We start from the raw sequence: 16,330 nt of genomic DNA, 5'->3' as shown, positions 1-16,330 counted from the left end.
GGGGCTGAAGGTGATGGCTAGTGGCGTTCTGTTATTTTCTTTGTTGGGCCGGTCCTGTAGTAGGTGACTTCTGGGTACTCTTCTGGCTCTGTCAATCTGTTTCTTCACTTCAGCAGGTGGGTATTATAGTTGTAGGAATGCATGATAGAGATCTTGTAGGTGTTTGTCTCTGTCTGAGGGGTTGGAGCAAATGCGGTTATATCATAGAGTTTGGCTATAGACAATGGATCGTGTGGTATGATCTGGATGAAAGCTAGAGGCATGTAGGTAGGAATAGCGGTCAGTCGGTTTCCGATATAGGGTGGTGTTTATGTGACCATCGCTTATTAGCACCGTAGTGTCCAGGAAGTAGATCTCTTGTGTAGACTGGTCCAGGCTGAGGTTGATGGTGGGATGGAAATTGTTGAAATCATGGTGGAATTCCTCAAGGGCTTTTTTTCCATGGGTCCAGATGATGAAGATGTCATCAATGTAGTGCAAGTAGAGCAGGGGCATTAGGGGACGAGAGCTGAGGAAGCGTTGTTCTAAGTCAGCCATAAAAATGTTGGCATACTGTGGGGCCATGCGGGTACCCATCGCAGTGCCGCTGATTTGAAGGTATACATTGTCACCAAATGTGAAATAGTTATGGGTCAGGACAAAGTCACAAAGTTCAGCCACCAGGTTAGCCGTGACAGTATCGGGGATAATGTTCCTGACGGCTTGTAGTCCATCTTTGTGTGGAATGTTGGTGTAGAGGGCTTCTACATCCATAGTGGCTAGGATGGTGTTTTTAGGAAGATCACCAATGGACTGTAGTTTCCTCAGGAAATCGGTGGTGTCTCGAAGATAGCTGGGAGTGCTGGTAACGAAGGGCCTGAGGAGGGAGTCTACATAGCCAGACAATCCTGCTGTCAGGGTGCCAATGCCTGAGATGATGGGGCGTCCAGGATTTCCAGGTTTATGGATCTTGAGTAGCAGATAGAATACCCCAGGTCGGCGTTCTAGGGGTGTGTCTGTGCAGATTTGTTCTTGTGCTTTTTCAGGGAGTTTCTTGAGCAAATGCTGTAGTTTCTTTTGGTAACTCTCAGTGTGATCACAGGGTAATGGCTTGTAGAAAGTGGTGTTGGAGAGCTGCCTAGTAGCCTCTTGTTCATACTCCGACCTATTCATGATGATGACAGAATGCCACTAGCCATCACCTTCAGCCCCCAACTAAAACCTCTCAAACGCATCATCAAGGATCTACAACCTATCCTGAAGGATGATCCATCACTCTTACAGATCTTGGGAGACAGGCCAGTCCTTGCTTACAGACAGCCCCCCAATCTGAAGCAAATACTCACCAGCAACCACACACCACACAACAGAACCACTAACCCAGGAACCTATCCTTGCAACAAAGCCCGTTGCCAACTCTGTCCACATATCTATTTGGGGGACACCATCATAGGGCCTAATCACATCAGCCACACTATCAGAGGCTCGCAAAAAGAAAAGGAGTACTTGTGGCACCTTAGAGACTAACAAATTTATTAGAGCATAAGCTTTCGTGAGCTACAGCTCACTTCATCGGATGCATTTGGTGGAAAAAACAGAGGAGAGATTTATATACACACACACAGAGAACATGAAACAATGGGTTTATCATACACACTGTAAGGAGAGTGATCACTTAAGATAAGCCATCACCAACAGCATGGGGGGGAAGGAGGAAAACCTTTCATGGTGACAAGCAGGTAGGCTAATTCCAGCAGTTAACAAGAATATCAGAGGAACAGTGGGGGGTGGGGTGGGAGGGAGAAATACCATGGGGAAATAGTTTTACTTTGTGTAATGGCTCATCCATTCCCAGTCTCTATTCAAGCCTAAGTTGATTGTATCCAGTTTGCAAATTAATTCCAATTCAGCAGTCTCTCGTTGGAGTCTGTTTTTGAAGCTTTTTTGTTGAAGTATAGCCACAACAATGGTTCCTGTAACCCACTCAGCAATATTGTTAATCTATCCAACTATACTCTTAGCCCAGCGGAAGAATCTGTCCTATCTCGGGTCCTCTCCTTTTGCCCCTCCACCCCCACGAACATGATACAGTTCTGTGGTGACCTAGAATCCTATTTTCGACGTCTCAGACTCAAGGAATATTTCCAACACACCTCTGACCAACATATTAACCCACAGAGACCTTCCTGCCAACACTACAAAAAGAAGGATTCTGGCTGGACTCCTCCTGAAGGTCGAAACAGCAGCCTGGATTTCTACATAGAGTGCTTCCGCCGACGTGCACGAGCTGAAATTGTGGAAAAGCAGCATCGCTTACCCCATAACCTCAGCCATGCAGAACACAGTGCCATCCACAGCCTCAGAAACAACTCTGACATCATAATCAAAAAGGCTGACAAAGGAGGTGCTGTCGTCATCATGAATAGGTCGGAGTATGAACAAGAGGCTACTAGGCAGCTCTCCAACACCACCTTCTACAAGCCATTACCCTCTGATCCCACTGAGAGTTACCAAAAGAAACTACAGCATTTGCTCAAGAAACTCCCTGAAAAAGCACAAGAACAAATACGCACAGATACACCCTTAGATCCCCGACCTGGGGTATTCTATCTGCTACCCAAGATCCATAAACCTGGAAATCCTGGACGCCCCATCATCTCAGGCATTGGCACCCTGACAGCAGGATTGTCTGGCTATGTAGACTCCCTCCTCAGGCCCTTTGTTACCAGCACTCCCAGCTATCTTCGAGACACCACCGATTTCCTGAGGAAACTACAGTCCATTGGTGATCTTCCTAAAAACACCATCCTAGCCACTATGGATGTAGAAGCCCTCTACACCAACATTCCACACAAAGATGGACTACAAGCCGTCAGGAACAGAATCCCCGATACTGTCACGGCTAACCTGGTGGCTGAACTTTGTGACTTTGTCCTGACCCATAACTATTTCACATTTGGTGACAATGTATACCTTCAAATCAGCGGCACTGCGATGGGTACCCGCATGACCCCACAGTATGCCAACATTTTTATGGATGACTTAGAACAACGCTTCCTCAGCTCTCGTCCCCTAATGCCCCTACTCTACTTGCGCTACATTGATGACATCTTCATCATCTGGACCCATGGAAAAGAAGCTCTTGAGGAATTCCACCATGATTTCAACAATTTCCATCCCACCATCAACCTCAGCCTGGACCAGTCCACACAAGAGATCCACTTCCTGGACACTACAGTGCTAATAAGCGATGGTCACATAAACACCACCCTATATCGGAAACCTACTGACCGCTATTCCTACCTACATGCCTCTAGCTTTCATCCAGATCATACCACTCGATCCATTGTCTACAGCCAAGCGCTATGATATAACCGCATTTGCTCCAACCCCTCAGACAGAGACAAACACCTACAAGATCTCTATCATGCATTCCTACAACTACAATACCCACCTGCTGAAGTGAAGAAACAGATTGACAGAGCCAGAAGAGTACCCAGAAGTCACCTACTACAGGACAGGCCCAACAAAGAAAACAACAGAACGCCACTAGCCATCACCTTCAGCCCCCAACTAAAACCTCTCCAACGCATCATCAAGGATCTACAACCTATCCTGAAGGACGACCCATCACTCTCTCAGATCTTGGGAGACAGACCAGTCCTTGCTTACAGACAGCCCCCCAATCTGAAACAAATACTCACCAGCAACCACACACCACACAACAGAACCACTAACCCAGGAACCTATCCTTGCAACAAAGCCCGTTGCCAACTCTGTCCACATATCTATTCAGGGGATACCATCATAGGGCCTAATCACATCAGCCACACTATCAGAGGCTCGTTCACCTGCGCATCTACCAATGTGATATATGCCATCATGTGCCAGCAATGCTCCTCTGCCATGTACATTGGCCAAACTGGACAGTCTCTACGTAAAAGAATGAATGGACACCAATCAGACGTCAAGAATTATAACATTCAAAAACCAGTTGGAGAACACTTCAATCTCTCTGGTCACTCGATTACAGACCTAAGAGTGGCTATCCTTCAACAAAAAAGCTTCAAAAACAGACTCCAACGAGAGACTGCTGAATTGGAATTAATTTGCAAACTGGATACAATTAACTTAGGCTTGAATAGAGACTGGGAATGGATGAGTCATTACACAAAGTAAAACTATTTCCCCATGGTATTTCTCCCCCCCACCCCACCCCCCACTGTTCCTCAGATATTCTTGTTAACTGCTGGAAATAGCCTACCTGCTTGTCACCATGAAAGGTTTTCCTCCTTCCCCCCTCCCCGCTACTGGTGATGGCTTATCTTAAGTGATCACTCTCCTTACAGTGTGTATGATAAACCCATTGTTTCATGTTCTCTGTGTGTGTGTATATCAATCTCCCCTCTGTTTTTTCCACCAAATGCATCCGATGAAGTGAGCTGTAGCTCACGAAAGCTTATGCTCTAATAAATGTGTTAGTCTCTAAGGTGCCACAAGTACTCCTTTTCTTTTTTATATTGAGCTATGGAATTCCATCTCTGCATTTCCATACACCGTATTGGAGGGTGTTTGGGCCAAGACATCACTTTAAATGTGTTTGGTAAGAGGGCAGATGCTAATTGCTAATGTCCCTTGTTCTGTTTCAGGAGTGGATCAGCTTTGGCTCAACTTTATGGAACTTCTGCTACTTTGGAGCACCATCATTTTAATCATGCTGTCATGATTCTTCAAAGTGAGGTACCAGACCAGTTGGATTATTCCTTTCACTGTAGGGTGGGGGGCTGTTTCACTCACAGGGAAACACACCCCATGCTCAAACTCCTTTAATGGCCCTTTCCTCTGGACAGCGTTTATTGACTACCACAAAGCTCTCACACAACACAAAATAAAACAATTTAACTGCAACTGTTGACTATTTTCCCCTGAGACTCTCCCTGCCTCATTCAGCCTGGGGAAAAGGACACACTCTTCCCCTGTATCCCCCTTGGATCATTCATCTTCCTTATGTATACCCTTCTCAGCCATTTGAGAGCCAAGGAACTCTTAATCCTTTCCCAGCTAATGTGTTTACCTTGTCACACTCATCTTCTATTGTAAAAATAAAAAATGTAAAGCATCAAATTTGCTTTCCTTTCTGGGCAACCACAATATGTACAGTATGTTTGGAGTGTATAGTTTTGTATTTTCAGTAACTGTTGTTGGGTTTATTACATATACTGCAGTTACACCCAAAGTGTGCTGGGAGCTTCCACCTATATAGGCAGGTATAGTTCCTGCCCCGAAGAGCTTACATTTTAATTGTATGCATGATGTGACAAACTAGCAGTGTAACAATAAGTGGGGGAAATAGGCAGCCACTGGTTACAAAAATAAATCATATAGTTACTAAGTTATTCACTTGACTTTTTACAGAATACCTTCATCACTATATACAAAAGAAAAATGCAAACCATATCTTCAGAATGGGGGACTGTATCTTGAAAAGCAGTGACTCTGAAAATGATTTAGGGGTTATAATAGCCAAACATGAGCTCCCAGAGCAATGCTGGAGCAGCAAGGCTAATCCAACCCAAGGATGTATAAACAGTGGAGGAGTGAATAGGAATGGGAAGGTGATTTTACCTCTGTACATGCCACTGGTGAGACCAATACCAGAATACTGCTGACAGTTCTGGTGTCTACATTTTTTAAATGATGTTGAAAAAACTGGAGAGGGTGCAGAGAAGAGCCACAAAAATGAACTGAGGGCTGGAAAAAAATGCCTCATATTGAGAGACTTAGGGCTTGTCTACACTTAAAATGCTGCAGCTGCGCCACTGTAGCACTTCAGTGAAGACACTACCTATGCTGACGGGAGGGCTTCTCCCAAGAGGCAGTAGCTATGTTGACGGTAGAAGCCCTCCTTTCAATGTAGCACTGTCTACACTGGGAGTTAGGGCAGCATAACTGACCAGCCCTGAGCAACATAACTATACCAAAATAAAGTTGCTAGAGTAGACCAAGCCTAAGTGTTCAATCTGTTTAGTTTATCAAAAAGGAGATTGGGGGAGACTTGATAAGTGCCTTGACATGGAGAAATACCAGGTACTAATGGGCTCTTTCACCTAGAGGAGAAAGGCATAACAAGAACCAATGGCTGGAAGCTAAAGCCAGACAAAAAGCAAATTAGAAACAAGCCACAATTTTTTTCCCCCCAGGATGATTAATCATTGGAAGATACTACTGAGGGAAGGGGTAGATTCTCCATCTCTTGATATCTTCAGATCAAGACTGTCTGCCTTTCTGGAACAAAAGTTATTGGGCTCGGAACAGGAGGGCTTGTGTTATACAGGTGGTCAGATGAAATGATTTAATGATCCTTGCTGGCCTCAAAAAAATCACCAAAAATCTATGAAAAACTTCTTCCCTCCCTGGGCAAAGTGTTCCCTTACCCAATTTACTCCTCTTTCATCATCCAAACATCATCTGTCCTGGCAACTCCACCCAATTCACCCTGCTATGATTTTAAGCCCTACATTCTGTGTGTTGTTACTTGTCTGGATAAAAAAAAATTACAGATGCAACCATTGAGGTCAATGGAGTTATACAGATCTGCACCAAGTATCTGGACCTCTCATTCTAGTGGGCTGAAATTAGATTACACCCTATATGTTAGTGTTTAATATTTTAGTCTGTCTGTGTTTTCTAGAGAGAAATGTCTTAGCATATTGTATTATTTCTTTAGATTTGTTTCAGCATGAACAAAAAAAGGTGCCTGTATTTGTTCTAGGCACATTTGACACACACGATCATGGGTTTTGTGCCGTGGTGATGTTGCCTTATACATTATGAAATAATTCATCAAGCATTAAAGCCTTGAATATAGTGGGAAAGCCCTTTGTTAGCTGTTTGTTATATAATATTTCATATCTACTAGTGAGTAATTCTATGCTGTGACTATCTGCTGTTTTTTGAACACATGTGGGTTTGGGCTTTTCTTTGTACACCATACCTAAATTGTAGTCTATAACTAAATGTCTTCTAGAATTCCCCCCACCTTCCCAACACATAGGTGAAAGGAAATCTTTTACAAGATTAAGGGGTCAGTAGAGAAAGAAAAGATGCCCCTTATCTATGGAAAGCTCTGGTTTTCTTTATAGTGTTCTAATCTTCTTCCTAAACACTAGATGGCAGTGCACACTGGATATGAAAATTATACTGCAGTCAACTATCAAAATTAGATTCAGTTACCAAAAACATCATTGTATCGAAGGGTAGGAAGCAATGCCTAAGTGGAATGTTAATACGTGAATGTAATCATATCTGACTGACATTACAAAGTCCAGTATTAGCTTAAAGTTCAACCAAATTCAACTGCAAATTTCATACAAACTGAATGATAAATCTCTGGATAAATGATGGGCTTTGTGTTCCCCCTTATTTGACACATCTCTAACCATAAAATTGTTAATATTATCTTCCTTTTCCAAAACAGCAACATTAAATAATTTGTTCCCTTTCATTCTGGCTGTAAAACATTTTCCAGAATCATAAGCCTTCACAGTCCTTTAAAAAGTGCCTTCTCACAGCGCCCACAAGGTCTAGGGCTCTACAAACTTAGCTTCTCTTCAGTCTGAGTGACTAAAGCCTGTATGTATAGTGAGATAGTGGAAAATGGTCACGGTGATTGGAGAGACTGTATTGCGTATGAAAAACTGATTTAGTGTCTTTGACTGCTCTAACAGCAGCTTGCATGCCTTTGAGCAGCAGCATAGATAAATCTGTTGGCAGCACAACTGAAAAGCCACAAAGCACTGCTCCAAAAATATTTGCTAAAAGGGAAAGATTGAGATGTACAGTGGCCATAGTTTTTCCTCCATAAACTGGGTCTGTGCAGAGTCAGACCAAAGAATAAATCTTTTTGAAAGAGGCTGTAATATTAGCACAGTTAAGAAACACAGCCCAGCTTCTTGATTACAGTGGCCAGCACTTCCTGTCCTAATGTAATCTCAGTAGCATTAACTTTATTATTTTATCATGGTTTTACCAGGATTTGGAAAAAACTTCTGTGTAGCAAAATGGGGCAGATTACAGTGTTAGAAATCTTAGTCCTTTAGCTTCTCTCTCTTTCATTACAGGGTCACAACATCTTTGCTAACTTGTCCTCCAAGGAGTACAGTGACCTTATGCAGCTTCTGAAGCAGTCAATATTGGCAACAGATCTCACTCTGTATTTTGAGTAGGTATTGGCATTGTTTATATTTGACAAATGAAAATCCAAAGAACATTGTCTAATGACCCATGAAGCACCAATGGGGATACGTAATATGTGAAGTTAGTGGTTAATTATGGTTGGAGATACTTAGTCTAACACTTATTTTATCTTAGGCTAATGGAAGTTTCTCATATGCCTAAATGAGTTTCATTTTGATATTCAGCAAAAGCCAAGACATATCCTGTCCTCAAATTTGAAGCAATTGCAGAAGAAAGGCATAGCCCAATCTTGTATTTCCTCTACACAGGATTCCCAAAGGAGACTTTCATGTGCAAAGAGTGCAGTATTGTTTCTGTGGGCCAAAACTACAAAGAGATTGTACATTTTTTAGCCTTTTTGAATTTCTAGTCAAATCCCCAGTGGTGTTACCATTTGTGCCCCCTCACCCAAAAAAAGAGACAGCTGTATTTAGTTACACCACCTGAGAATCTGGCCCTGTAAATCAAAGTAGCTTCACTGAAGACAAAATGTGATGATTTATATCAAATGAAGATCCATCCTGCAAAGTTTAACTGAATCAAGTATGACTGGAGATGTCCCACAAATGCAGTTACTTCATTTTCTTAGTTTTCCTTCTTGGTTTTCCTATCACACCTCCAAGCAGTCAAAGTAACATGTGTTCTTCCATTTTCCAGGTACTGTAATTAGTTTAAAACAAAAAACAAAAAAAACCCAGGAGATTCAAACTGAGTACACCAATGTGTAATAGGCATACGAAGTCATAGGTGCAATTGTTGGCATCTCAGTGTTACATTTCCTGAGCATCACATCTCCTCCAACAAATTGTCAGTCAGAATCCCACTTGCTGGCATGCACTTGGGGAATTTACTGGGAGAAGTACAATAGCATGTGCAATTGTAGCTTATCTCCTGCCGAGGCACAACACTGTTCCATCCTAAGGAATTTCAGTGCATTAGAAAATACTTTGTCCATTAGCACCCTACTTGCACTCCACTAGGTGGCATTTACATATTGATTTTTGAGTTTGTATGGAAAGGGATATGGATTTTTCCTTCCTCCATCCTGAGTGCTGATGGCTTGATGCCAAACCAAGTTTCCAAAGAACTTCAGGCAAAATCTTTTCCTTGTATGGGTCTGTTAATCTATATTAAAAATATGCCATACTGCTGGGCACTGATTGGAATGGAGCAAACAAAGTCTTGCTCTGACTGCTCGTTGTGTTATTTTAGTACTGCATTAAAAGCTCACCCACTACTAATTCTGGCCATCTCTCACCTAAAGACTTTTCATAGACAAATTGAGGCATCTTCCTCTCAAAACAAAATTAAACAGTTTTACTAAAATAGCTTCAAACAAGAATTACTTCAAGACGTTCCTTTAGCAAATGTAACATACACAGTGAGCCCGGACCAGGAGAAAGCTGCCTTCACAGCTATTACCTCATACTTTCTGGCCCTTCCAGTCTAGTAAGTTGTCTGTGCAGGCTGCTCCTGATTTTGATGGATACTATGACAACGGAAATTGCCAATGATTTAGGACAGTGATGTTTGGGACCATAATGAGCACTCCATATGCCAACTCCCCTCCCCCCCCAAATGTCCTAACACAAGTAGCTAGTGCTCCAAAAATGGTTGGTATTCATTGGTAAAGGGGTGTGGGCAGGTTGGTTGAGGGGGGATGATGATGATGATAAATTTTTTCACAGTTCCTGAGCAGACTCCACTAGCAGAATCCTGGGGAGTTTCTGGAAGAGCGTGAGGCTCTCTCTCAGCAATACCCAGGAGAGGGCAGGCAGTTGCTGCTCTTCTCTGGGGGGAGAAATCTCCATCTGGGCACAACAGCCCTTTCCACCTCCTGACACCAGAAAGGGTGAATCTGAGTCTGACTGTGAGATCAAGTTTCCTTTTGTATATCAACTGTACTGATGTCAAACAACATGCAGTATCTAAAGTTCAAGAGTATTCATTCTTGGGTTTTATTATTTACATTGATGTGCTGAATACGTCAGAACATTTTCAAAAAACTAAGGCCATGACTTGAATTTCTGAAAATAAAAAAGACCTCTTTTTTCCTCAGTACTATCACATATTAAGACAAATCCAGCTTCTATTGTGCCGTCTGTGCTAATAGAACTACTCGTTCTATTCTATGATAATTGTACGATTTACTCTAAGTGTGTTTGAAAACCACTACCACGTAAGCTTTCTGACTGTATATGCATTTAAAATCCAAATTATGCAAACTGATTCTTTTGGGCAAGCACATTCTTGCTGCATTGACATAATTTCTCAGTTTTCGGCCTTTTAAATGGCTTGGGGGGAAAAATATCAGCATTGCAGTATTCTTGGATCTCCACTGTATTGCTGTTCAAAAAGTTCACTTAGCACTCAGGGATTTGGTTTGTGAAGCAATAAAAGTATAGAGGGAGGAAGTCCCTTAGGACTTGCTCAAGGTATTGTATGTTTATAGGACTTTAAATAATGAACAAACAGATTACCTGCAAGTGAAAGATCAGACCTGGCATTTGTTACATGTGCATCCGATGAAGTGAGCTGTAGCTCACGAAAGCTTATGCTCTAATAAATTTGTTAGTCTCTAAGGTGCCACAAGTACTCCTTTTCTTTTTGCGAATACAGACTAACACGGCTGCTACTCTGAAACATGTGTAGATATGTTGATGATAAATTATCTCAAAGTTTTAGTAGATAATTTAAGCAATTTTAGCAGATACCTGTTCCTTAAAAGTCCTAGTGTAAACAGTTATCCTTGAACAATCCTTTCTGGCCAACAATTAGAAATCTCTTTACAAACTGACAGTGACATTTGGAAATAACATTGATGGGTTCCAGAGAGGATTGGATACAGTCCTCCTTGGTTGAAGTGAGAGTTGCTACAATAGGTGAGAGAAAAATAGCCATCCCTCAAATGCATAAACTCATATAATTGCTCTCAAAGTTATTCTAGAAAAGTTTTCTTTCTGTAATTCTGGCCAAATTATATATCCGCTTCCTCTTTTAGATCTAGCTGATTATTGTGGTAGTTGTTTTTTAACTGGACTCTCAGCTGTAAAAAACCCGGACAATTCTCCCTTGTACAAGAATGGTCTCAATCCATTCCATTATCTCAATCACTAACATTATTATTAATAAACTCATTGCCAGACTATCATGTATTTGTCTCTCCTGTAAACTCCAGGTAATATATGGAACCCAGTCTACTGAAAACATCCTCTGGATACCACACTGTTTTTTGTTTTTTTTTAAACTGTGATACTTGCTAGTACAAGTACAACCTGCCAATGAAAATATTGCTTATTGTGGACTCTTGTATTGTTTCAAATTTACCCACTTATGGCAAAGTCCTATGGTTCTTACTCAGGAAGAACTCTCCTACCACTTAGGATTTAAGTGAAACCAGAGGTTCTATTCTTCCTACCAATGCATGTTAAAGTGAACAATTGACATTTGTTTAATATTGTAGTTTTACATGTATCCAGAGTTAGTTTTATGCATGAAAAAAATCTGTACTTTTTGTCATTCAAAGAATAATTGGCTAGTGTCAGGCAACAGTCAACTATCAAAGTTTTCTCAAGTACACTATGGCTGGGAATAAAAGAAATGCATTTATTTCAGAGCCCCAAAAATGACGTTCAGTTTTTATTTATGAACAAAGGGAAAAAGACCATCTGCTTCTCTTCATCCCCCTGGTACCCTAGCCCATTTTTCTCGTTTTTTTTTTTCATTTTTTTTAACTTAAGTGTCTTGAAGTCTCCACTAAACATGAAATAAATTAGAAAAGTTTCAAAGGTGTTTTCTGCATTATCACTGGTAGATGAGATTTTGAATGCAAACTCCTATTTAAGTCCTAGTCCTGCACAGGGGACCACTATGATAATCTATTCTGACCTCCTATGCACTGTAAGTATCTAGATAGGTAGTTTTAAGGATACACTTAGGGCTTGGCTACACTTGCGAGTTAGAGCACATTAAAGCAGCCTCGGGTGCCCTAGCTCACTACCCGTCCACACTGGCAAGGCATGTAGAGCGCTCTGACTCCGCGGTTAGAGCGCTCCTGGTACTCCTGGTGAGTGGAATAACGTTTGCTGCACCTTGGCTACAATGCCCGGGCATCAGTGTGAACAAGTTGTTGCATTACCACACTCTGATCAGCCTCTGGAAACGTCCCATAATCCCCTTAAAATCAAGTGGCCACTATTGTCATTGTTTTTGAATCACTGTAGAAATGCAGATATGCCCTTTGAAAGCTCTGTTTCTGACAGCCGTCTGCTTATCTGCTCCGAGACAAAGCAACCATTAGTGTGGAATGCTGTGTGTGAGAGAGAGAGGCGGGACAGGGAGGGGGGTCTGCTGCTGTCTGAATTTACAAGATAGCATGCTGACATGCTCTCCCCCCACATATATACCACACACTCCCTGTCACACTCCACCCCACCCCATTTGAAAAGCAAGTTGCAGTCACTTGCATGCTGGGATAGCTGCCCATAATGCACCATGCCCAATGCTGCTGCAAGTGCCACAAATGTGGCCACGCCAGTACACTTGAAGCTGTCAGTGTGGACAGACTGCAGCACTTTCCCTACTGCACTCTCCGAAGGCTGGTTTAACTCAAAGCATTCTACATCTGCAAGGGTAGCCATGCCCTTACAATTGTACACAGCAAGAATATAAGGGTGTACCCAAACAGAACAGATTACAGGATTGAGCCCATATTTCTTGAGCTTCTCAAGGGTGGGAATTGTTATTGTTTGTCTGTTTAGTGCAATGTATACCCAGAAACCGTATAAATAACAAACAATGAGATTAGGTGAGAATTAGGTCTGATTACTTGGTCTGGCAATGAATCTCACAACAGACAACAGAATAGAATTGAAAAAAAAATTTAGCTATGAGTTCTCATACTTACAGCTCATGAGAGTAGTGTCACACATGTATCAAAAAGATACAGGTAACCCAATGGCCAGGTAACAACATTTCATCCCTTATATTTTTCCTTAGAATTTCTGAGATTCACTGAAATGATGTCTTGAGTCACTGGACTGTAGACCTTTATTATATATTAAGCCAGCTTTGTCTTTGAGCATGAATAGAATCATAGAATAGAATCAGAGAATCATGGAAGGGACCTCAGGAGGTCATCTAGTCCAGCCTCCTGCTCAAAGCAGGACCAATCCCCAACTAAATCATCCCAGCCAGGGCTTTGTCAAACCTGACCTTAAAAACCTCTAAGGAATGAGATTCCACCACCTCTCTAGGTAACCCATTCCAGTGCTTCACCACCCTCCTAGTGAAAAAGTTTTTCCAAATATCAAAACCTAAACCTCCCCCACTGCAACTTGAGATCATTACTCCTTGTTCTGTCATCTGATACCACTGAGAATGGTCTAGATCCTTCCTCTTTGGAACCCCCTTTCAGGTAGTTGAACACATCAAAAAATGTTTCTCTTCAGCCCCTCAAGTGGATTACAAAATAACTGAACATTACGTTTATTTCAGACACTCTTGAATGTCACTTGCGTAGCTTTATTTACAGAAGTTACAATACTGGTCCTAATGGAGACCATGTTTAAGCACCCACTAAGGCAGTGTTAAGTTGTTTCCTCACACATGGCTGCTTTTCACAGACTGAGCCTTTCTGATGCTCAAATCTCTGTGGGGATTTAGTATGTTCCTTCTGCATCTGTTCCAGTGGAGCTTAAAGCAGCTCTGTTACTCAGAATCACCTATATTTTATGTTACTGCTTTATGCATCTCTCTGCTTTTTATTTGTGATGTCTCACAATGTTCAGGGTGGGCATGAGAGGTCACCTTTTCTTCTGAACTGTCAGTTTGTTGCCCAGATAATATATGCATAGCCTAGGAACCACAAATAACTGGTTTCAGAGTAGCAGCCGTGTTAGTCTGTATTCGCAAAAAGAAAAGGAGTACTTGTGGCACCTTAGAGACTAACAAATTTATTAGAGCATAAGCTTTCGTGAGCTACAGCTCACTTCATCGGATGCATTTGGTGGAAAAAGCAGAGGAGAGATTTATATACACACACACACACACACACACACACACAGAGAACATGAAACAATGGGTTTATCATACACACTGTAAGGAGAGTGATCACTGAAGATAAGCCATCACCAGCAGCAGGGGGGGGGGAAAGGAGGAAAACCTTTCATGGTGACAGGCAAGGTAGGCTAATTCCAGCAGTTAACAAGAATATCAGAGAAACAGTGGGGGGTGGGGTGGGAGGGAGAAATACCATGGGGAAATAGTTTTACTTTGTGTAATGACTCATCCATTCCCAGTCTCTATTCAAGCCTAAGTTAATTGTATCCAGTTTGCAAATTAATTCCAATTCAGCAGTCTCTCGTTGGAGTCTGTTTTTGAAGCTTTTTTGTTGAAGTATAGCCACTCTTAGGTCTGTGATCGAGTGACCAGAGAGATTGAAGTGTTCTGCAACTGGTTTTTGAATGTTATAATTCTTGACGTCTGATTTGTGTCCATTCATTCTTTTACGTAGAGAGTGTCCAGTTTGGCCAATGTACATGGCAGAGGGGCATTGCTGGCACATGATGGCATATATCACATTGGTAGATGCGCAGGTGAACGAGCCTCTGATAGTGTGGCTGATGTGATTAGGCCCTATGATGGTATCCCCTGAATAGATATGTGGACAGAGTTGGCAACGGGCTTTGTTGCAAGGATAGGTTCCTGGGTTAGTGGTTCTGTTGTGTGGTGTATGGTTGCTGGTGAGTATTTGCTTCAGATTGGGGGGCTGTCTGTAAGCAAGGACTGGTCTGTCTCCCAAGATCTGTGAGAGTGATGGCTCGTCCTTCAGGATAGGTTGTAGATCCTTGATGATGCGTTGGAGAGGTTTTAGTTGGGGGCTGAAGGTGATGGCTAGTGGCGTTCTGTTGTTTTCTTTGTTGGGCCTGTCCTGTAGTAGGTGACTTCTGGGTACTCTTCTGGCTCTGTCAATCTGTTTCTTCACTTCAACAGGTGGGTATTGTAGTTGTAGGAATGCATGATAGAGATCTTGTAGGTGTTTGTCTCTGTCTGAGGGGTTGGAGCAAATGCGGTTATATCGTAGCGCTTGGCTGTAGACAATGGATCGAGTGGTATGATCTGGATGAAAGCTAGAGGCATGTAGGTAGGAATAGCGGTCAGTAGGTTTCCGATATAGGGTGGTGTTTATGTGACCATCGCTTATTAGCACCGTAGTGTCCAGGAAGTGGATCTCTTGTGTGGACTGGTCCAGGCTGAGGTTGATGGTGGGATGGAAATTGTTGAAATCATGGTGGAATTCCTCAAGAGCTTCTTTTCCATGGGTCCAGATGATGAAGATGTCATCAACGTAGCGCAAATAGAGTAGGGGCATTCGAAGAATTATCTTTATATAGTGTTGTAAAGGCCACAACTATAACAGGGTTCAAAAAAGAACTAGATAAATTTATGGAGCATAGGTCCATCAATGGCTATTAGCCAGGTTGGGCAGGGATGGTATCCCTAGCCTCTGTTTGCCAGAAGCTGGGAATGGGCAACAGGGCATGGTTCACTCCATGATTACCTGCTATGTTCATTCCCTCTGGGACTCCTGGCATTGATCACTTTTGGAAGACAGGATTACTGGGCTAGATGGACCTTTGGCCAGACCCAGTATGGCCATTATCATCAAATTTTGCTCTACTGATATTTTTCTGGTAAAACTTTGGCAAGGAAATGTGTATTAAATAGAAAAATGTAAAAGCCTGCCACTTCTGGCTGCACTAACAACAAATGTATAGCTGCCAATGACCAGTTTATGATTAGGCTGATTTAAGGTTTATATGCCAGCTACTCTAGGCCATTAAAATTTTCATCATTGCAGTATTTATTCCCACAGGAACGGTTATGCCATCATGCCATGAATCTACGTGAAATAATTAATTTTGTTTTCTGCTTGTGTGACTTTGCATTGTATTAGCAACTTTTGTAAAATCCAGCTACTTTATATCATATTTCATGTAATACAATGAGTGTATAATGTCATCATATCAGCCGCTTCATTAGTGTGCTAGCAACCTCCACATTAAATAGGGAGTTGGGTGGAAATCATACAATTCATTAGAAAAATTCTGTGATT

The 16,330-nt window shown here is 42.0% G+C and overlaps 1 protein-coding gene across 1 annotated transcript in view; it reads left to right on the top strand.

Annotated features, from left to right (window-relative positions):
* Positions 1-16,330, top strand: part of PDE11A (phosphodiesterase 11A) — a 244,679-nt gene that overhangs the window by 193,970 nt on the left and 34,379 nt on the right. The window contains 2 exon segments of the mRNA XM_038422222.2: positions 4,629-4,719; positions 8,100-8,200. Of these exon segments, the coding sequence (XP_038278150.2) occupies positions 4,629-4,719; positions 8,100-8,200 (192 nt within the window).

This window comes from Dermochelys coriacea, chromosome 11, assembly GCF_009764565.3.
Source record: "Dermochelys coriacea isolate rDerCor1 chromosome 11, rDerCor1.pri.v4, whole genome shotgun sequence".
Taxonomy (NCBI): domain Eukaryota; kingdom Metazoa; phylum Chordata; order Testudines; family Dermochelyidae; genus Dermochelys; species Dermochelys coriacea.
Note: the sequence above shows the minus strand (reverse complement) of the source record. Positions and strands in the feature narration are given on the sequence as shown.